Below are 23,269 nucleotides of genomic sequence, written 5' to 3'. Positions count from 1 at the left end.
GCTTTATTTTATTGCATGTTTAACTCTACTGTCTCTGATATATATTGTTCCTAATATTTATGTTCACTGTAGTTGCTCAAGTAAATTGTGTGTTTTATGCAGCTTGGCACCTCTTATTCAATACAGAGTTTCTTCCGTATTAGCAGATCTATCATCTTGTACCTGCCAAGAATCTTCTATTGTTCTTTATAGTTTTTCTATGGGAGATCTTTTTCAGATGCTGTCCTTTGAACAGCTCTATATTTTTAACTTCTTCGCCACTAAATGTTTTACCTGTGACTACTTAAATGAACAAAAGGAATTTTTAGATTCTTTTTTTTCCCCTTTCTTTAATAAAGTAATTTTATTTATTGCTTGTGAGACTGATCTCCAGAGAAGGGAGAACTGATTTCCCTAGTCACATGAATCATGCTAGAGGCTGAGAAGATGGAATTACAGAATAAGTTTCTTTTTTTATCATTTTTCCCCTGGGTTCTTGCATAGGCTATGGAGATCCTACCTCTCTCATGTGCCAAAGTTAAAAAGGAGGTAAAGCTTTCCTCTATAAAATAAGTGGTAACTACAATAGCTACCAAGGAGCTACCAAGGCAAGAAGGGAATCCCAAGGGAGTTTCTGGGAAAGAAGGTTTGAGACATCCAACCTTTCATCCAAGGGGCTCATCCCTTCTGCCACATGGTGGCACCTATGGGACCAATTGAACCCTAAGGGCCAGCCCTGAATAATTTTTCTAGCAGAGACTGCAGTACAGAGCCAAGGGTTAGAGCACTCCTATATACTTTTAAGGAATGGGAAGGTATCTTTGCTACCCAGCTAGAAGACATCTTGAGGGTCAACCTGTCAGAGTCAAGGTAGGTAACTTAGCCATTAAAGGGACCCACTGACCCACTCAAATTAAAGACATTGGAAATCCAACTCTAGTTAAACAAAATGCAGTTCCAGAGGACCACACTTGTTCTTTTTCTTCTTCTATACTAAAAGAACTCCCTGTTACATGAGTTGATTTATTTTGAATGCCTTTTGCTACATTTTTAAAGCTGCGAAAACCATTTTGAGGAAGGTGGATCAGAACTATTCCCAATATTCAAAATGTAACTTACAATTTGTATGGACACATTATATTAGTGGTTTTATTTTCTGTTCTTTTCTTAATTCCTAAAATGGATTTTGCCTTTCTTGCTGCCATTGTGAGGAATTGAAGGTTGATGGTTCCACTGAATCTGAAGATGTTTATTCAGTATTTATGATTTCTACTTGAAGAGTAACTGACAGCTCAGTGAAGAAGCTTTATTATTCAGAAAACAACTGAGGGATTTAACAGGTTACAGAAAACTATTTCCATGCCTTCAACTACCATGCAGAACAGAAACACCCGGCAGGTATTATGTCATGAACTAGAGAACTGTGATGGAAAGAACTGCATTAGTTTAGTTTCTTCCTATCATATTAGAGGCATAGGGAAGAAGTTGTTATGGCCTGGACTCTATGCGTACATTTTGGCATGGGATGCAAATTACAAAACTGTCAAATAAATTATTCAAGATAACATAACTTTGAACTAGAAAGAAAACTCTCTTTTTAGATTTTTTTTTTATCCTGCCTTTATTATTTTTATAAATAACTCAAGGTGGCGAACATACCTAGTACTCCTTCCTCTTCCTATTTTCCCTACAACAACAACCCTGTGAGGTGAGTTGGGCTGAGAGAGTGTGACTATCCCAAGGTCACGCAGTTGGCTTCATGCTTAAGGTGGGACTAGAACTCACAGTCTCCTGGTTTCTAACTTGATACCTTAACCACTAGACCAAACTGGATCTCCTTTGTGGTGGCAACGCAAAGCCAGTAGATGTATCTGAACACAACCTAAATTTAAACCAATGCATAAATAATAACACTTGACTAAATGAGGACTAATGCTTAGCATCAGGTCTGAATGAAGTGAGATTAAAATCAAATAAATAAATAAACACACAAATAAAATAAGCTAGTAAGTCTAATATCTGAACCACCAGAATACCCCAATTCCTGTCTGAATTTACCTGTCCTTTAATGATTGGCTTAGCTCCAATGGCTTTCTGCAACTCTTTAATTTCCTCAGTTGGTCCTGTAATAAGTGAGGTTCCTGTGTCTACAATAGCTTCACAGCCATCCTGGCACACAGTCAAGCCATTGCCAACATCAACCCTGTAAGGAAAGATGGATCTCAGTCGTTTTTTTTTTTTTAAAAAAAACCCAAGAACAAAATATCAAATCCATGCACAGTTGCACTGAATACAATTATTGGAAATTCACTAGAAAGTTATATATGCAGAGGACGAGCTTTTGTACATGTTTTAATAGAAGAGAATATATGTAGCTCAGGGTTGGACTGTGGAGTCCTTGGTGCTCTCTGAGCTTGGTTGTTTGCTTGGAGACATTTCATTACCCAACTAGGTAACATCATCAGTGTAAGTGTGGGGTTTGCTCCCTGTTTATATACAGTAGCTTGCCCTGCCAGTGTTGGTGGGGGTGTGGTTTTCTCCTTGGTAGTTCCTTAATTAGGGTATTGTTTTCTGCTTGTTTGTCTGGTATTAATCCCTGCTTATCTAGGTGTTGGCTGATGGGGAGGATATGTTCTGATCCTTTTGTTTCCTTCTTAGCTTTTTTATTGTCTCTTTTGAATGGTGTGTAAATAAGGTTTCTCTCTATATGTCTATTGATGGCTGATTTGTTTGAATGCCAAGCTTCCAGGAATTCCCTAGAATTTTTGGATTTGGCTTGATCTAAGATGCTAACAGTTTCCCAGTTGAAATTCCCAGTCTTTCCATGCGTTGTGAGATTAAGGAGTTTTCATCATGTCTTCTGACTGCTAGTTGATGTTCATGGATGCGCTCTGCTAGCCTTCTGCCTTCTGTCCTACATAGTGGTTGTTACAGTCCTTACACTGTATGTTGTAGATGACTCGTTTCTTCTTCTTGGGCTACTGGGTCTTTTGCTTTGCTTAAGATGTTTAGGAAAGCTTTAGCTGGTCTGTGTGCTACAGTGATGCCAAGTGATTGTTAATAGTATGTTGATTGTTTCTGAGATGCTTTTGATCAATGGTATTGTTATCCTTTTCATAGCTTGTGCTAGTTGTGCTGTAGTAGGTTGAGTGGTCAGGCACTTTTTGATAAAGTTGTGTGGGTATCCATTTTGTTGGATAGGCGGTCTGTTTCCTTTTTCTGGCATTCCAGGTTGCTGCAGTGTGTTTGTGTTCATCTGGATAATGTTCTTACACAGCATCTCTTGTGGGAGGTTTGGTTGCTACTTTGGTAATGGGTTGTTTTTTGATAGACTTGTGTTTCTAATTTGCTATCGTTTCCTCTCCTGATGAGGATATCTAGGAAGGGTACTATGTTGTTGTTTTCTTCTTCCCTTGTGAATGTTATTCCTTTGAAGATGTTGTTGATTTCTCATGTGTCCCCTCTAGTTGTTCCTTTTTTATTATGACGGTGTTGTCTACATACCATGGTTGTATGTGTGGGAGTGCTATAGCTTCTAGACACTGCATTTGTCTCTGCTATTAGTCACCATTATCAGGACTCATCTCAGGACTTTGCTCCAAACCAAATCTAGAAATACTAGGGAATTCCTAGAAGCTTGGCATTCAGACAAATCAGACAAATCAACACACCAAGTTATCAAAATATTTCTCCCCATTTCTTCTTTCTAATAGTACAGGGGTGGGAGTGGGGGCAAGAAAGAAGATAAAAACAAGAATTATTTAACATACTTTCCAACCTGCATGTAACACAATATACAGCAATAAAATATTCTGAAGTCTGTGGTAGTTACACTACTATACCACAGCAAAGACAACTTTCAGGAGAAGGAAGCATTTAAAACTATACTACTTCCTTCCTTTCCACCCCAATTCTCCTTCTGCAGCAAGTAATGTCTGAACAGAACCACCCTTATTAGAAGTTGCCATCTAAATTACTAAATGTTATATGCCATAAGGCAACATTTTGCTATAGATTTTGGACTTATCTAAACCTATATGCTAGTAAGCTGCAGACATATGCTAGTAAGCTGCAGACATATAACCAAAGCAAAGAGAACTTACTTATCCATATGGACCTGCCAATAAGCTTTACGAGTTACATTCACCCAACTGAAGTCTCCAGTATAATATTGGGAATCTGTCCCTCCAAAAAGCAATTCCCCTCCAGTTTCTGCTTTTGGATTCCTTGAAGAGACAATACACAAGCGCAGAAAGAAAAAAATCAGTACAAACAAGCAGGCAGCCTCTGAGCCACTCGACAGAATTTACAGAAACAATAAAGAATAAAGAGCAGAAATAAAGACCAAAAGGTACTGGATCTAAGACACTTTCACAGAATCCTAGAAAAACAACATAATTCAAATATACCTTCCCTGTTTCTTCATGGATATCAACAACTTTGCAATCCTAACTCTCCCTAGTAAGTCCAAACTGAATTCAGCTGAACTTGTTTCAAAGACAAGAGATATCTGCTTGGGCAATAGATCTGTTATTGTCTATATAACTAAGTGTCTGGCCTGATACGGTTCAAGAGCCTTCAGAAATGTCAAAATCTGCATCTTTGTAGTGCCATCCCCTTGTATAAAACTGTAACTAAAATGGGCATGGTCTCCTAGGAATATCTTGATTTATATCTAATGACAGTAAGGCTGTTGCTTTGAAAATGGGTGGGCCTCTGGCCATTATGCTCTAAAAACTGGCTATATAGCACGGGCAGACATAAAATTAGACAGTAAGATTTCAGTCTACCAGTCTGAGTCTCACCTGTTTAGATAAAAGGAAAATATGTTCTTCTCCAACAATTTCTGGTCCATTACATTATCAAAGAAAGGTGCTACTTTATCCACAGAAATCTTGGGGAACGCCATGCCAAGAATGCCATCAAACTTTGCAGCAATAAAAGTGATGCCAGGCTGCTTGGTAGCTTCACCAAACATCTGATTCTTGACACACAGGTCACCAATCTAAGATGAAAAAAACAGAAGGGAAGAACTCAAAATACATGCTTAAACTACACCTGGAAATGGCAATATTCACTTGATACTTCTCAATGAACCCTGTGTGGTATACAGCAGACAAGACACAAATACCCAGAAATTGCTAAATGGATTGCTTAGTGCTTTGCACTCTGTGTAGGATGACTGTATCATCCTAACTTAGCCACTTCCTTCAAATGAAGGTAGGTGAACTGGATGGCTACGCTACTAAATCTGTTGCTGGGAACTGTAGTTCAGCCAAATCTAGAAGCCACAGATTATTCTCCAACCATATAGCTCATATTACTTCATTAAAGACTACAAAAGTTTGAAATAAGGTTTTTCACAAGGAATCAAACAGATAAATAACTTGCTATGTAAGTTATTGATTATGGATGAAAAGAGCTTCATATTCTGGCAAAATTAAAATCCAATACAGTAAAGGTAAAGGAAGAAAGAGTATGCAGAAAAGAAAAAAAAAACATGAGGAATATAATAGATTAGGAAACAGCAAGGAAATGTACAGGGCAGAAGAAGCTAACTATTTATTTATTCCATTAAGTAAATAGTTAGTATGGGGGGGGGGCGACATGGCAGACTGAAGACATGTCTGTGAAGCGCAGAATGACACTGAAGCATTAACCAACAACCAGGGCGGGGGGGCTTGCCCCCTGAGCAAGTGGGGCTTTCTTGGATCAAGAGGAAACCTGAAAATTGCCCATTTGATTCCATAATGGGGGGCTCCTCAGAATATTCAGGGGATCTGGAGAGATGTTCCCGATACTCTTAGAGTTGAACTCCCTAGGAAGCACGGGAAAGATCAAGCTCTGTCCTTCAAAAGGAGGTTTCTAGTTGCTAAAGTCTGTCGTTCCTCCTTTCTTAAAGACTTAAGTTTAAAATTTTTGAATTCTAAGAACTGGGACTTTCAATCTATCGAGTGAAAATTTCTGCTATCTTTTCCAAAGGGAGGTAAAACAAGATGGCCATGTTATATGGTTAAAGTGATGAAAAAGCCGGACATACATAATAAAATTATGAGTAAGGAAATAGCTTGGAATCATAGTACTATGGCCATGAGACAAACAGTCTATGGTTCGCAGGAAAGATCTACGCGTTTACTTGAACAGTGTTCTTTTAATCCAACATTTCCCCGCTATGAGTCTTCATCCTTTACTTGCTTTTTCCATTATAGATGACTAAAGGTACAGTGGCAGTATTTAGGGAAAAATAAACCAAGCCTGTAAGGAAGTTTAAGTTCATTTCTTATGATCTGAGGAAATGGAAAAAATGTCAACTTCTCCTTTCCAAAAGGTTTGAATAGCCTCTTATGATTTGTTTGTTTGGGGTGGGTTTTTTTTTTCCCCCCCTGGCTAAGTAAGCCCTTAAGTAAACACTTACCTTTTTAAATAAGGAGACACAATCATGTGATATTTAAGCACTCTGTCAAATATTTTTATATTTTCTCAGAACCACAATGAAGTAAAACTAATTCAGTATTTTGGCTAAAGAATGCTGTATGTCGCCCAGAGTCACTCTCTCGTGAGACTGACAGCCATACAAATATGATCAATAAATAAAAATAAAAATAAAAATAAAAAGAGTTGGAGCCTTTTATGACTTAGATAATGAAATGCTGTCAATGTACTAACCGTTACAGTATCTTGGCTGAGATATCCTGAAAGGCTTCCAGTACCATAATGGATGGCGAAATCTGTACCATTTTTCACATATGTGCTGGATTTTGAAGAATCATACTTGTGATGCAACACTGCAGAAAGAACGTAAGGACTATAAGACAACCACATGCATGGAATTCATGCACACGTTTCTATTGACTCTGTGCTCTAAATAAAAATCATGGAGACTCAATTATAGGTTTTGAAGACAAAACAGAGACTGTAAGATGATTTAAAATCCTTTTCTCCCAAGCTTTTAGTTAATGCAGGAGCCAAATTAGTGGCACAGGTAGTCCTCATTTAATGACTACTCATTCAGTGACTGTTCAAAGTTAAATGGCACTGAACAAGTGGCACTTATGACCTGCCCTCATAATTGTGGCCGTCACAGTGTCCCCCATGGTCAAGTGATCATGATTCAGGTGCTTGGTATCCAGCTCGCAATTATGACCTTACAGCATCCCATGGTCACGTGATTGCCATTTGTGACCTTCACTACTGGTTTCAACGGGGAAGCCAGCAGGATGTCGCAAATAGCGACTTAATGATGTCGCTGGATTTGCTTAACGACGGCAACCAGAAGTGCCGTTGCTAAGCAGCATGGTCATGTGATGTCACCCTTTATGACCGTGTCGCTTAGCGACAGAATTTCCAATCCCAATTACTGTTACTAAGCGAGGACTACCTGTACTTAGTTCTTTTAATGCTTTTCAATTTGCTGTCTACATTTCAACAGACAGATGTGATAAATAAGCAAAGGGAAAGAGCTGCATTTTGGCTCACATGATTTAAGACCTGACAAAGAGATGCACTTTTTGAATTCTGTCTACAATTCTGAATACTGATTCAATCTTGTGATGGGAAAAAGCAGAGGAAAGACATGAATGCTTTTTCCCTAACTGCATCATAAAACCACCCCAAAGTAGACACATATCTTTATGTCTCATTTTATCTACTTTTTAAAACTTATTCTGAAAGGTTGAACTATGGTTTTAAAACACTGGAGAAAGGCATACAAAATGCTTATTCCAGCTATATGCAATGTTAGCAACTAAGGAACAGTTAAAAAAATTATAATAATTTTAAAATGTCCCACCCCAGTTATTAATCTGCATAGTTATACCTGTTCTGCCACACCCTAAGTAAAGGAGAATAACTAAAACAAGAATTATTTGCTTTAAAAATATGAATCAGAGCCATATTCTTTACTCAATTCATGCACTGCTTTATTCATACCTACATAAAAAAGATCAATTAAAATAGAAATAAGCAACTTCAGAGGAGAGGTGGCCTTTAGACTCCTTTATACTCCTTGTGTGATTCAACATTTACAAGTTTATACCTGAAATAACTCTGCCCTTTTCAAGTGTCATCTGCTGACATCATCTGCTGACAAGTTTCATATATAGTCCACTGAAATCAAGGAAATCTTTTGAGTCGGGCAAATGACTACCAGAATACAGGTTTTTACTTGGAAACATTAGCACAGACTATTTTTTAAAGCTCCGCTAAGATAAAATAAATTAAATGGAGAAATCCAATTTGGCTGCTAAATTGGGTTTGAAAAGGGCAGTTTGAGAATCAAGTAACCTGGCAGATATTTTTTCAAGAGTCTCCAACATTTGAGAAAGTAGAATATGCATATAGAACTCATATTTTTTTTAAGAGAACTGGAAATAATTTGACACAGTTTACCTCCCATGTTATTCACACTTCTTTTTTAATCCTATTTATCTCTGATCAAAATTATTGAATTATGCTTATCACAAATTGAACCTTTTCCTTCAAACAGTCTTCAGCTATCTTTAGCTCAGTGCAATGAAGGTAGAGTTATATTACAAATTCATCATGCCTGGAAATTTCAAAAGAGAATATAGAATCTTATTGCAATGCTTAAGTCTGAAGCTACAAATATGAAAGATAACCTCTCTTTAACCTACATTTTTAAATAATCTAGTTAATTTAGAAGGTGCATTGACTTCATTTTGTGTATTGTAACTCCCATCGTTTTAATCCAATAGGGTTGGGGGGGGGCTGCCCAGAAGAGTTTGGAAGATGTGTTCATTATGATCTCTAGTGGGGATAGATATGCTTCAGAACCTCATCACAAGCAGAAAGTCCTCCGTTTATTTCAGGAATTAGGAAATAGTTAGTTTAACACTTCAGTTAACTTAACAGACATAAGATACAGTGGTACCTCGGGTCACGAACGCTTCTGTTCACGACCAATTCGGGTCACGAACAGCTCCGTTCGCAAAATTTTGCCTCTGTTCACGAACGCCGGATTGGGTGACGAACAGGATCCGTGGCCATTTTCCCTCCCGTGACACATGGTCATGGCTTCCTGTAGGGAGGGGGACTTTCCCTCCAAGCAATAACCGCCTCCCTGTCCTCCGCGCCAGAAGTCGCGTCAAGCAAGGTTAGCGTTCTCTCTCTTCGTACTGTATTTTGTTTCATATTTTTGCGGTTTAAAAAAAAAAATACATATGGTTCAGAACGGATTAACCGTAATTACATTGAACCTTATGGGGAAATTTGATTCGGGACGCGACCAAAATCGGGTCGCCACCAAATTCAGAGGGGTCGGAACGGATTAACCGTATTTACATTGAACCTTATGGGAAAATTTGATTTGGGTCGCGACCAATTTGGGTCGCGACCAGAGTCGCGGAACGAATTAAGTTCATGAACCGAGGTACCACTGTATTTACCATGACTATTAGTATTCAGAGAAAAACAAAACAGAATAATCAAATCAGACATCACACATTGCTGAAAAGCTGTACAAACTCTAGAAAATGAAGTAAAAAGCACATGTATAAAGCTTTAAGTCAGCCTTTCTTAGTCTCCAGATGTACCAGCACAAACATCATCCTCAGCCAGCATGGTGCCAAATTATAAATCATAGATTATGTACGTTAGAAGGGATCAGGAAGATAATTTATTCCATCCCCTTGCCCAGTGCAGGAATCTAATACTATCCAGCCTAATTTATTTAAAATTTAAAATTAGATGGTATGTGCAAGTTTTAAATTTACCTTACAGCAGTTTCTATTTCTTAACTGAAATAGGCATATCTGGCCACTTAGTTGCACACAGGGTTGTGCAATGTTGTGGATTCAGTTGGAAAATGTGCAATGTTGTGGATTCAGTTGGAAAAAGCTGCACACAGGTGTGTGTGAGGGGTGTGTGTGTGGATGGTGTAGACATACTGTAGCACCTGACTGCAACACTTGAAAGCAGCTGTGTCTTTTCCCAAAATCATGTGGCAGCTGCAGAGGGCAGCTATATATGTAAGTTCACATTATCATATGATGTCAGGAAGTAAGAATAAAATTGGAAACAGCACAGATACTGCAAAGAAGATTAAAGTATTACAAAATGAATATTCATGGCCAATGAATAGGTAAATAATATTGTTTAAAACTGTGCTCCTATTTATCCCTTAAAGACAGCTTAGTTAAAGTGAAAAAAATTAGAATATTGAGAATATTAAATACTAAAAATGTTAGAAAATATGATTTTAGGGCCAGTTCGTACAGATTTCCCCCTAAAGTACATTTCCTTTCTACAAAGGATTACATAGTTTTTAATGTACATTAAACAGGGAATTAGTTCTATGGGTTTATTTCATCTATGTTATAGCCCTTCAGGGCCTCCTACTACACATCCATATAGCAAACAGATATATGCATGTAATATTTGATGGCCCATATATAGAACTTATTTATCTGTCAGCCTTATAGCCTGCCACAATCTGATGATTCTCAGTAGCTTATAGGGCACACAATATAACAACAGTTAAAACATCCACAATAGATTAAACCAATAACTTCATAAATCCCCAAAGACAGGATAACAAACAAAAATAACAATAGGAAATAAATGATGGTATAATGCTTGTTAAGAGAATGTTTTCCAAAGTAATTCTCTCTTCAAAGTTTCCTGAAAACCAGCACGGAGGAGTTGACTCTAATCTCCATAGAGAAGCTATTCCAGAGTATTAGCACCACTACAGAAAAGCAGTGCCTTCTACCCTTGGCCACCTCTTGGAAGCATGGGACTACAACAGCTTCTCCTCAAGATCTAGTGGTTTGAGTCAATTCTGGTTGGAGCATATGGGGTTTATCCAATGTCATTCTGCCTGAAGATAAAATTTCCCCTCCTTATAATGTCCTCCTCCAAATCTCTTCCAGTGGGTTGACCAACAGCCTGGAATAGAACTGGAGGACACTCAAGAGAGTACAGCTGAAAGGAACAGAATTCCAGATGAGTATATGTAAATCCATTGTGTAATGTTGGATATAGCCCAAGAAAGCAGTTTCTGTGTAGAAAATTCATTCCATCTGAAGAGTCCCTCAATTTTATAAAATAGATGGGCACTTAGTTATATACCAGCAGAGGTTCAGTAGCTGGGTTGAAAAACAGCATATAGATAACCGTGTTTTTCATATACTTGCTGAGCAATAGAGGAGTAATTTTCCTAGAATGTCATCCTATATGGTTGCAATTTACAGTTGTATATTTGTAAACGTATGGGACAGTCTTTATCTCTATGAGATAAACAAGAATGGATACTTACAACAAGCAATATCCAGCAAGTGACAGTGAACAGATGGCACCCAGAGGTTTGATGACCCGGTATCAAAGACTACTGTAAACTTCTGTGGTGGAGTCCCAATGCCTATCTCCCCATAATACTGCGCCTGAAAAACAAAATGATGTGCAAGGACAATAAGTAAGAGTTCCTTGAGTGAGAGAGAGGGAAGAGGACCACTCCAAGCTATTATTCAAGTCTATACAGATCCAAAATATGCCCCATCTTCATCCAGCTATACTGCTAACTACAGTGCTCATTATTTCAGAGAATATATGAATGTTAGGACACTCCAACAATAATCAGGCCCAGAAATGAACAGTAAAGTAAAAAATCTGAGTTCTGTTATTAAGATCTATAAGAAAAAGGGTACAGTGATAGGACAAGAATACCCATCATTAGGATGCCACAATGGGAAGGTCTTAGACAATGTGAAACAACAGGGAGAGTGGACCATCCAGAGTCAAGAAACTTCACAGCAAAGGTTTTCTAATATTTCATGTACAAGAAGCATTAGGTGCACACATTGAGTTGTACAAAATAAAAATGTGATATAATAACAACAGCAGCAGTGGCAATCTATTCCCCCCATCCTGGAATGAATTGTTACCATTCATTTATGTGGAAGAAAAGACAAGTAAATCTTCTGACTGTCAACAATTCTAGCCATCATGAAATAATCATACATCATCTATAAAAACCTCATACAATTGGAAACAGCACAGATACTGCAAAGAAGATTAAAGTACTACAAAATGAATATTCATGGCCAATGAATAGGTAAATAATATTGTTTAAAACTGTGCTCCTATTTATCCCTTAAAGACAGCCTTAAATGGCAACATATGGACTATGCTACCAGATAAACCAGCAGTATTTGTAACAAGTAGACTAAAGAAACCTTAACCCATTGCTTCAACAGCCTTCACTTCAAAATACTGAATCACAGCATATTTTGCAATGATTTGTTTTTTTCAGGAAGGAGTAAGATCTTGAGCTTCTCCCCTTGTTGCTTTTTTTCTTATTCAGTTGTCTCACCCTTCAAATTAGATACTGCTTTATAATGCACTTTATATCCTGCTTAAGAACTTTTATCCAACAGTTTATCCAACATTTTCATGTTCAGAATTATCACATAACAAACTTCCAAATTGTGTTGCCTGATTTCTTTCTAGCTCTCCATAATTTCTTAGCAAATGTATATTTACTACTGACTGTCTGGAATAGTGATTGGCATAGCCAACAAGAAACTTAGTCTCACTGTTGGCCAACAGTCAGTATGGAAAGATCTCCTTTCCCCTCAGAAAATGACTCTTTGTGAGCATGTACCTATGTGAGTATTATTATACAAAATAAAGAAATTATAGCTGTTTGCAAGGACTACTCAATACGAGTGGCCAGGCTTTGCTATCTACAACTTCTGAACAGTTTATACATTCATTTCTAGTTTTGTTTTAGAAAGTTTGCACAAAAAGAACTATAGAAATTTATGCACACTGTAAATGTTGGTCCATTTGGAGCATGAATTTCTATTAACGTAGATGTTTTGTTCAGATTTCTTCAATGCAGTTGATCAAAGAACTGTAACAACAGAAGGATAATTGGTTATCTTGGTTTGGGGTTACTATTGCATGCTCTAGATTGGTGGGGAAGGGGGGCGGTTTCCTTTGAGAGAGAGGTTAGAAACAGCAGGGCATATAGACTTCAGTGGTTAATACATGTATCACATATGCTGAAGAGAATGACTGTCAATTTTCTACAGAGTCATTTTCAATATATTGTTTAAATAAACCTAAACACCTTGAGATCAGATTTTTTTTAAGCAACTGCCTGTTTCCATTTGGATCTACTTGATCTTTATGTTCTAATTATGATAACCATCCCGTAGCCTGCTGATAGCCATTAGACTTCATACCACATGACAGAAATTTCCAGTAGACACTGGGCTAACAAAGGCTTTTTGCCAAAAATAAAATGTAAAGCTGCTAAGCATGAAAAGGGACAGACTAAGCAGAGAAATGATAGTGGTCCACAGGTATCTAACAGTCTGTCACATGCAAGAAGGGGCACAGGGAGCTGTATCCTATCGAAAGTGAGAGGAAGACGAGGACTAACAGGTTGAGATTAAAGAGATTTAGGATTAATGTCAGCAAGAACTGTCTGTCAGTTACAGCTGATAAGCAATGGAACAGTCTGCCTAAGGGAGTGGTGGAGCCTTGCTAGAGGCTTTCTACAGAGAACTGGATGGTCACTTTTCAGGGATAGCTTAGTGGACTTCTGGACTAAGCAGGGCATTCGATTAGGTGATATATAAGGTCTCTCCCAGCTCAGACATTCTGGAATCATTAATCTACAATAACCAAATTTGAATGAAGTCCTGCAACAATAAAGTCCTGACTCCCCTCCTCCCTCTTTTCAAAGCAAACTGCATACAATGGCAGTTTGGCATTGATTATATTCTAGTTAGACAATTCCCAAACTGTCAATTGTAAAAGTAGCCACCTCCATTTAAAAAGAACACAGAAACATTGGACCTATTGTATAAATATAATTCATAGCTAACATTCACATGGTTTTATCCTCAAACATACTTCCCATTCTAGCAACACAGCTAGCACTTCATCTGTCCTGTACTGAAAGTGTCACAACTGTTCTTGTGTATTCCTGCCCATCCATAAAATCCATAACTAAAATATTTAATATTTATACTAATACTTGTAATTTTAAAACTATGTATGGGATTAAAGATATGTCTAAAAAGAAAAGTAAGAAGGAAACAGAAATAGCTAAATGATAAATTTTGGATTTAGATGGTTTCCTTGAACCTCATATTTTGAGATAAGAAATTCAGCCACCTTCTTCTTTCTTAACAAGACAGCTGCCTTCTTTTCCTGAGCTAGAGTCCTTCAATTATGTTCAACTCCTATTCCCACAATTCCCATCCAAACAGGTGAGATCCAAATAGCTGGAGGGCATCACTTTGGGTAAGACAGAGATTAGTCATTCTCAACTAACATAAGCCACATAATGGAGGGCAAGAGAATACAAGGAGATTTACATTTGACTGTGTGGATCATGCCAGAATATGAAAAATGTTAAGGCCGACGGGTATGCTGGATCATCTGATTATTCTTTTTACAATGAATAAGAAGTTACTGTAAGAACTACATTTGGAAAAGCAGAGTGGTTGAGAATTCAAGAGACTGAAACAAGGATGCATTTTGTTCCCATATCTGTTTAAATAATTATAACAATAGCAAAATTGAAAGAGATGTTAACTAGTATAACAATTGGTGGCTGAAATCTAGGAAATTAAGATCAAAGTAGACAGCACTACTTTGTTAGTGAAAAGTAAAGAAGACCTAGAAGAGTTCATGATAAAAGTAAAAATGGAAAATGGAAAACCTGGTTTAATGTTGAATATAAGAAGATAAAGATACAATTAATCTGCATTGTTTGATGAATTTACAGTTGAAACTAAAAATGAGAAATCGTTTTTGTTTTCAGTAAAGATGAGGTTAATCCAAGGAAGGAAGGCAATGATAAATGTGGACTAGATCATGAATGGTAAGTCCATTTCAATGACAATAACAATCAAAACACTGAAAGCAATGGATTTTTCAGTGGCAATGTACAGCTATGAAAACTGAACAGCTATGAAGGAGAGAAAGGAGGTAGATTCCTTAAAATTATAGATTTGGAGAAGTTTACTACAGGTACCATGGATTACAAGAAGAACCAATTAGTTACAAATAAAGTTGACTATTCTCTTGAAGCAATGATCAGCAAGTAAAAACTCATATATTTTGGCCATGTGATATGAAGAGAGAACTAGAGAAAACTATTATATTTGGTAAGGTTGTCAGAAATAGAAGAAGAGGGAGACAATGGATAAAGTGGATGGATGAGATTAAAGAAATTATTGGAGTGTCCTTGGAAGAGCTACAAGTTACTATTAAATATGAGGCAAGAAAATAAGCATTTGTTCATGCAGTCACCAGATTTGATGGCTTCTAACTATCTATTACATAACAAAAAATGAAAAAATAGGGCTGTACAACACTTCAGATTCAAAGGGAAAAAGGTGCTTTGGAGTGTACTAGGACACTGTTGCCAACAGCTGCAGGATGATTCCAGAGAAAGATGCAAGATGGTTTAAAGAATCATTGACTGGTGTTATGTGTGAACCCATGTGTGTCCTGAAGTACTTGTTTTCCTTTCAAATCTACAGTTCCGCCCATCCCTGCAGAAGAAAACCATGTTATAAAGTTGTTAAACATATGAAGAAATAAAATCGAGTTTTTATTCTGTTTTAAGTTATTTAAGTTCCTTTGAATATGTACAGCTACAGAAAAGCACCAGAGAAGCAAGCCATAATTTGAAAATCATTTTCCCAAATATGAATGTCAGATTCATCTTTCCCAGATGGCATTTCTAATATGTTCTAGCGCTGCAGGTTATTTATCAAATGTTGACTAAGCATAGATGATTGTGAAAGCCTCATTATAGTATTTTTGCCCATGTGAACAACTGTGGGGGTGAGCTGGGTGTGGCTGAGACAAGAACATTTTCAAACAGCTTCAGCAAGATTGCTAAAGTTAGTTACTTAGCAACTACAGCAGTTTTTCAAGAGCTTCAAAGGAAAGATGTGCATTAGCCAAGAAATAGCACATCACCTTTACTTCCTCTTTGGCCAATTTTTAGTAGGCAACTTTTTACAAATTTGAGAATTTCATATCACAAAACTTTTAATTTAGAGAAAAATGGGTCATGATTGATTCATGTTGGCACCAGTAATGCTTTATTTTGTTTTAATTTGGCTAATCAAATTTATCTTAACTCTCATCAGTGTCACAGTTGTGCTGGGTTATCTAGTATTCAACTAAGTCAAAATAACGCCATTGTGTAATGATATATCAGAATAGCTACAGGTGTGCTTGGCCTTAGGAACTAAATGTAATACATTCAGAATTGTGCTCTAATTTTGAAAGAATCTTATTACAATTCCAAAATGAGAAACCAACACTGCCTTTCCTAAGAAGTCCCATATGTAGACAATCAACTTGCACCATTTAAAAGGAGGAGTTCTCCCAGGCTCTTTATGAGTTGCTATGCACAATACTAAATTCCAACCGGATTTGAAGAGTTAAGAGACCCCATCAGATGCATTCCCCATGTTATGCTTGTCAGAATGAGAAAATATCATACAGTATTACAGTTCCCTCTTTTCACAAGCATACAGTTGGGAACTACTGGAGACAAGACTCATTATGCTGTATAGCCAACAGGAATGCGACAAGAGCAAAAGGACTGTCAGAAGCAATATTTTTGGCCTCAAATCATAGATCCACCACAGAATTATAGGAGATATACCACACCATATTGCAATATTCACTAGGATAGCCATACATCTGTCCAATACTCTAGAAACTGGCAAAGGAAATATATTTTATGGAGAAGAATGACATTTGTGCATCTAATAATCCAAAGTCCTATGCCCCAAATGTCTAGGGATGGAGGGTACCATATTCAACCATAGTGAAGTTTCCCTGTGTTACATATGGTCATGAAGTTAGGAACTCTGAGGAATTGCAATTATTATTGCCATTTACATAATATTTACTTCTCTTGCCCTTGGTGGGAGTATCACTATCAGTCTTCCAAAAAGTATTGTGTGTGAAATCACACACACACACAAAATGAATATTTATTTCTCACCTTTCTTTAGTCATGGAACTTAAGTGAAATTAGATGCCAATTACATGTAACTATGGTTATTAATCATGATTTAAATTATTGCTGTTCTAAGGACATCATTGCAGAAGGGAGTGGACAAGGAGCAATGGGAAATGTGGAATACTTTTAATCAGGATTTCAACTACTTCATTCCATATGTGATCCTCCCCATCTCAGGTTTTCATTCCCTTACTCAGTCCTCATTTCATTGTTCTTTGAACTTCCATCTTTGTGTTTTTAAAAAATATTTTGTGTATTTCTGTAAAACTGGGGTTTACTATCCAGTTGTGGGTGGACTACATCATTTGTCTACGTAAGTATGCAATTAAGGGGCTGGCTGTTACTGATAAATCCCTACATGGCACAGGGCCTGGTTACCTGAGGAACTGTCTATCTCCCATAGTATCTGCCCAGCCAGAGAGGGTTGGTGCATCCTGGGTTCCTTCGATTAAACAATGCCATCTATTGGGACACTGGAAACATGCTTTCTCTGTTGCAGGGCCTGCCCTCTGGAATAAGGATTTCCCCCAAGAATTAGGTTCCCATCATACTGGCATTTCGAGGGACCTCGATGACCTGGCTCTTCACCCAGGCTTTTGGGGAGGATTGTTGAAGCCCCTTCTGAGTAGCGTATGTTTTGCCATCTTTTTGCTTCGACTTTACTGTTACATTGTTTTATTGTTGGGGGAGGTTGTTTTTATGTTGTGAACCAGCCAGAGTGTGTGGGAGTCAGGCAGGGTATGAATTAAATAAATAGTATTTTTCTAGTATCATGATGAAATACTAGAAGTAGTAAGAATGACTACAGGATGGAAGAGGACTTGTTAAATTCTTTACTGAAGAAGCTAAGGGCATTGCAACTATCAAAAGACCACTAAAATCAAACAATATCCTGGGAAACTTTCAAAGGCACATGATCCATTAATGAAATACCTAATACATTTATCAAAACATTCACATTGTGAAGTCTGAACTCTCACTGAAAGGCTGCTCAAAAATATGTTCAGCAAAGCTTCTCTCTGAAATAGTCATCGTGGTTTAAGAAAATGAAGAGAAAAAAAAGGGAAAGCTATGTCCCTCAGAAGGCTACATGGAAACTTTCTGTATCATAACACTTTCCCCCAATGTTCATTATCATGTATCAATTACCATGTGTTGCCTCATGATTAAAAGGCAACTGTTTTGTAGATAAGACAAAGGCTAAATATCATGCTGGTGTGGGTGAAGGAACTTGTAAAGGGCATAGAGAATGTCCCTGAAGGACAGGAGGAAGAGCTGCTAGCAAGACAATGGTCAGATAAGAGGGGCCTGAACCTGGAACAAGAAAGTAACTTGAGAAAATGTCTCAGATAAGCCCCTCCCTCGTCACACAAAGATAAAACGAGGGAGGGAAAGCACATTCGGATGTGCAAGATTCTGTTACTATAACTGTTCCAATAAAACTAGTTTCAGACCTATAGGGTTGACAGACTTCAAAACATCTGGAGAGCACTAGCTTATAAAAAGGTACACTGGAGTCCACTACTGAAGGATAAAGGAACCCAGCCATTTCTGGTTTGCTTTTCTGGTTCCATGAGCAGATAAAACCAAAAGGGAATTCCAATCCAAGCTTCCATAAAGTGTCTGTGGTATAAGTGTTACTGGGTGAAATATACTTTTTCATGTCATATAATGTTCAAGTTTCACCAATTGGTGCATGGATGTGGGTGTGTATTTCAGTATCGCTATAGGACTCCTTCCCTCCTTTTTTTAGAGATGCATAATATTTTGCTAGATACACGGCTGAAATTTAATTCAAATGGATTTAGTATTCTTAGTGGGAATATACTTTTATTTCCTCTACACATAGGAATTGCCTTCAGTTATATTACACATCCAAGAATGAGAAATCAGGAAATAAATAAATAAAATAAATGTAATCATCATTCCAGGCCATGCTATAATATTGATTTACTCAGGGAAAATTTACATACATTAAGTAGTCTTTCAATATTATTTGCTGAATATTTTGTTAAGGAAATGAAACAGAAATGGTAGGGTTTTTTTTCTTCATATTAATAGGAAATTGATTGCACCATTGTCTTTGGTATTGAATATGGCTAAAGTATTTAGACATATGGTTCATATACAAAGAAACAATTGATTAAAATTAAACTTAGAGTTTTGAATGGCATTATGCATCTTACCCATCCCTGGTCTGATAAAGATCTTGGTCTCTGCTAAATGCAAACTTAACAAGCTTCTTAGACCTCTAAAACAGAGTTCTGATTACTTCGCACAAAGCAATGAGATCTGGAACATGGAGCAAGTTAGTAAGATATTAGCTTCTAAATGAGTTAAGTAATGTAATATTGTACCATTTATTTAGAATGCAAATGGGAGAAGGAGACCAGATTCCAGATTTGTTAATCAACACATTTTTAATGTAATTCTAAATTATATAATATTAATTCTTCATCAACAGAAGATGTGATGGATTTTTTTTTTTTTAAATAGAAGGGAGATCTACCACATTTACCACAGGCTCAGAACTTGCTTTAAGAAATCATTAGAATTAAATCTATGAAATTGTAGAAGATTCATAGTCCTGCTGGTTTTACAGTTGATTGGTATGAAAGTATATTAGGTTTTTGTCTCCTATTTTATTATAGGCTTATAGTGCAGCCTTTTCAAATCAATCCATTCCATTTAGTTTTAATGACACAAACACTGTTATTCCTAGGTCAGGCAAGGATTCTACTATGTGCTCAAAGTATAAATCTATTTCCTTGATAAATATGGAGACTATGATTTTTAACAGTATTTTGGCATATAGACAGACAGTATTCTTACAGTTATAGTGCCTTAGTCTAAGTTTATATGGGGCAGTAAAGCTTCTGAGTTACATTTTTAATAGATGTTCAGGCAGATAAAGATGTTTGCTTATTTGTTAAACCAATTTATATAGCCACCCATCTCATCACAGGGGACTCTGGGTGGTGTACAACAAAGCTAAAAACAATCAATAAATACATTAAAAATATAAAAATCAAAATAGGACAGAGAATCAAAGGATGTTGAAAATAAGGGAGCCACCTCATAATCCCCCTGTCCCCTGGGTCCCCAGGCCGCTGGCACAACCAGGTCTTAAAGGGCCTTTGGAAGATCAAAAGTGAGGGAGCCAGTCTCACCTCAGGGGGGAGGATATTCCACAATGTGGGCACTACAGCAGAAAAGGCTGGCCACCCAGGGCCTGCCAAACGTAGCTCCCTAGGTGATGGAACCCATAACATGCCCTCTCTGCTGGATCTGGTAGGACGGACAGATGAAATCTGGGAGAGGCGGTCCCTCAGATAGCCTGGCCCCAATCAAATATGTACATGGGAGTTGGCTAAAATTATTCAACACTGGAAGGAGAAATCTATCCCTGGATTTGCAACAATGTATTTCTGATCTACGTTAAAATCTGCATTAATTCTTTTTCCACAAAGGGACAAAGCTTTTGAGCAATACAGCCAAAAGTTTTGGAATTGATCCTTTTATAACAATTTCTAGCACCCCTTTTTTAAAATCCTGTGCTTATCAGCTCTGGGGTTCTGTTGATCGTTGAATGTTACTGTATATATTTTTCTTTGCTGACTAGCTTAAAATTATTATTCTTTGTTGATAAGCTTAAAATTATTTTAAAAATGAAAAATTAAGAAGCATAGAGCCTCGAGCATACAATGGAAAAGGAAATATAGGTACAGTAAATACTAACAAGATTGGAAAAGCATAGACTCTTTTAAAACAATCAATTAAATAAGGCAGACATTTTTTAACTAGGAGATTGAAATCACTTCAGCACAAGAAAAGGAGCTGTGTCGGTAATGCTGAAGAAAATTGTTTGATAGGTACACACGCTATTTCTCCAATTCATACTTCAAAAGATAGCATGTTAGCCTACTGGGCGTGGCAAATAGGGAAAAATGCTTTTTTGGAGAAGGGTGGTTTTTTTAGACATTTATTTAACTGCACATGATTATTGAGTGCACTTAAGATCATGTTTCCCATTCTTCAGAAAAGCAAGGATAAGGTACACAGAGAACAACTTAACAAGTTCTCCTTGTCTTGACTTTCAAAGTTGCTTTTCTGTGTGTAATAAGAGCAAAGCCAATCTGTTCTGCAATTTCTATGCTCGAACAATAGGCAGATTTGGCATTTTCAGAGGATACTGTGTGTTTGCTCACCAAAGGATTGCCAAGGGGAAGAGGAAAGATTTTATGGCATGGTATCAGGATAGGTGTGGCTAATTCACAGAGACGAACTAATAATGCTAAAGGCAATTTGTCCTATAGCCTAAGTACAAGGCATTCTTTGAACCCTGATGGCAAACTGATGAGGCTCAGTGACACATAGAGACTACATCATGTACATGTGATGTAGGCCAAAAGACCACATCAAAGCAAAGGTGATGTAAAGGTTTGTGAGAAACACCTTGAGAAATGGGATGAAGAGATGCTGCCTAGGGAATGATCAGATAAGAGAGGGCATAGCCCGCAGCTGCAAAATGGGTGGAGAAAGAGGCTCAGAAGCGACCCTTCCTAACTTCTTGGGCTGTAAAGGAGACAGAGATTTGTACTTTCAGACTTGCAAGATTCTGTTAACATAACCTTACAATAGAGTAGAATTAGCTCATCTGCTCCTGTTTCCTATCTGGTCTACTGGGAAGGCTGACAGGTGAATACTGATCCTCAAACATCATGCATTTGTTTCAATGCACAAGATACACATTATGTAAAAAGTAATGTTTTCTATGCCTAGAGAAACACATGCAGGCAATAAAATAAAATGAGCACCCAGGATAATACTTATACTCATCCCGCAATACTCTCAAGCATCATCACCCCATTAGAAGTATTTCACTGCTGGATTTTAAAGGTACAGAACTGTAGACTTCCTTTCAACAGAAACACTTCCTTGAGAAAAATGCAACACAAAGCAAAAATCTCATCATCAAACCCACTTCTCCTAATTACCTGGGAAGTTCCTGAAATATAATTGTGTCAGGAATTTCAGCATCTTCACAATAGTTTCAAAACTAGGCAAGTCCTGAAGCAGTTCAATTTATAATTTTATTCATAGCAAATTGTATGGATGATTTGAACTCCTGTTTAAGTATTTTTAACTGTCTTTCGTGTCTTATCATTTGGTTTTTTTAAAAAAAATGGCTCCATCAATTATCTCGAAGGCCTTAGGGCTTGAATGGCAGGTAACAAATTAAAAAAAAAATTGAGAAGCAAGCAGAATACTCCCTGATCACTCTCTGTGTTCACACTTCCTATTCTAAAATCTCCATCCACTGGATGCATGAATAAGCCAGAGTTCTTACTACTGGGGCACGGAGATATCTATCAATCTATTCATACTGCCAAGTACAGGTGGATTTTGACAGTTTCCAGATTTTGGGGAGGGGTGGGGAGACAGATACAAATGTCTTAGAGTCCTGTGCAGATTCACATGTGTCTGAAGAACAGCCAATTCCATTCTTGTCAAGGAAGTATGACTAGAGATGAAGAGCACGTTGGTACAAGTTTTATATAAACATAATTGACAATATGAGAGAGAAAGGAGTATGAACAGGTAATTTGTTTAGTACCTTAGGTTACAAGAGGTTTTGACATGGCCCGGTAGCAGCATGAGTAAGCTATCTTGCCGTATGCAAATAACTGCAGCATGAGATTTGCAACATATGAGAATATGGTTGCCATGAGGCTTTGAGACACTTTTTATTACTACCTAAATGTCACAGAAAGAGTGCCAGATAGATTAGCTTAGGCTGATGTTCCCTTCATCCCTACAATGGCATTCATCCCAATTAACTTCACAGCTGTCAACTCAATTATCTCAAAGCATTATGGGCTGGCCTATACATTTACAAAAGCAGATTGTAAGGTTATGCTTCAGAACACTGGTATAGGCATAGTTATGTCTGAATATCATCCAAATCATGGTGTGCCTGCCCAACCCTGGAAAGCTATCATCTCAACAAGATCCTCAGTAAACACTTGGATTGTGTATAATTGCCAGATGTGATTTAATAAGTCACCCTCTTCTCCCCATCTAAGCCAAAAACCAGTTAAGTTTTTTCTAAAAAAAAAAAAAAGTAAAAATGGAGCAGCAACATATTGAGCAATTTTACTTGGTACATTTCAACATCACAAGTAGGCCTTGATTAAACAATTCCATACCATTCTTGCAGAGCTCACTTGGGATTGGCAAACAAAATGCCAAATCACCAGAGAA

The 23,269-nt window shown here is 37.4% G+C and overlaps 1 protein-coding gene across 1 annotated transcript in view; it reads right to left on the bottom strand.

Moving 5' to 3' along the window:
- The window catches only part of CTSD (cathepsin D), a 36,473-nt gene that overhangs the window by 4,776 nt on the left and 8,428 nt on the right, over window positions 1–23,269 (bottom strand). The window contains exons 3-7 of the mRNA XM_007435296.4: window positions 11,255–11,378; window positions 6,646–6,764; window positions 4,785–4,984; window positions 4,083–4,205; window positions 2,038–2,182 (exon numbers count right to left, since the gene is read on the bottom strand). Coding sequence (XP_007435358.1) covers window positions 2,038–2,182; window positions 4,083–4,205; window positions 4,785–4,984; window positions 6,646–6,764; window positions 11,255–11,378 — 711 coding nt within the window. The remainder of the gene's footprint in view (window positions 1–2,037; window positions 2,183–4,082; window positions 4,206–4,784; window positions 4,985–6,645; window positions 6,765–11,254; window positions 11,379–23,269) is intronic.

This window comes from Python bivittatus, unplaced genomic scaffold (assembly GCF_059951505.1).
Source record: "Python bivittatus isolate LINGU-HERP-01145 unplaced genomic scaffold, Pbiv_v1 ctg000480_np1212, whole genome shotgun sequence".
Taxonomy (NCBI): domain Eukaryota; kingdom Metazoa; phylum Chordata; class Lepidosauria; order Squamata; family Pythonidae; genus Python; species Python bivittatus.
Note: the sequence above shows the minus strand (reverse complement) of the source record. Positions and strands in the feature narration are given on the sequence as shown.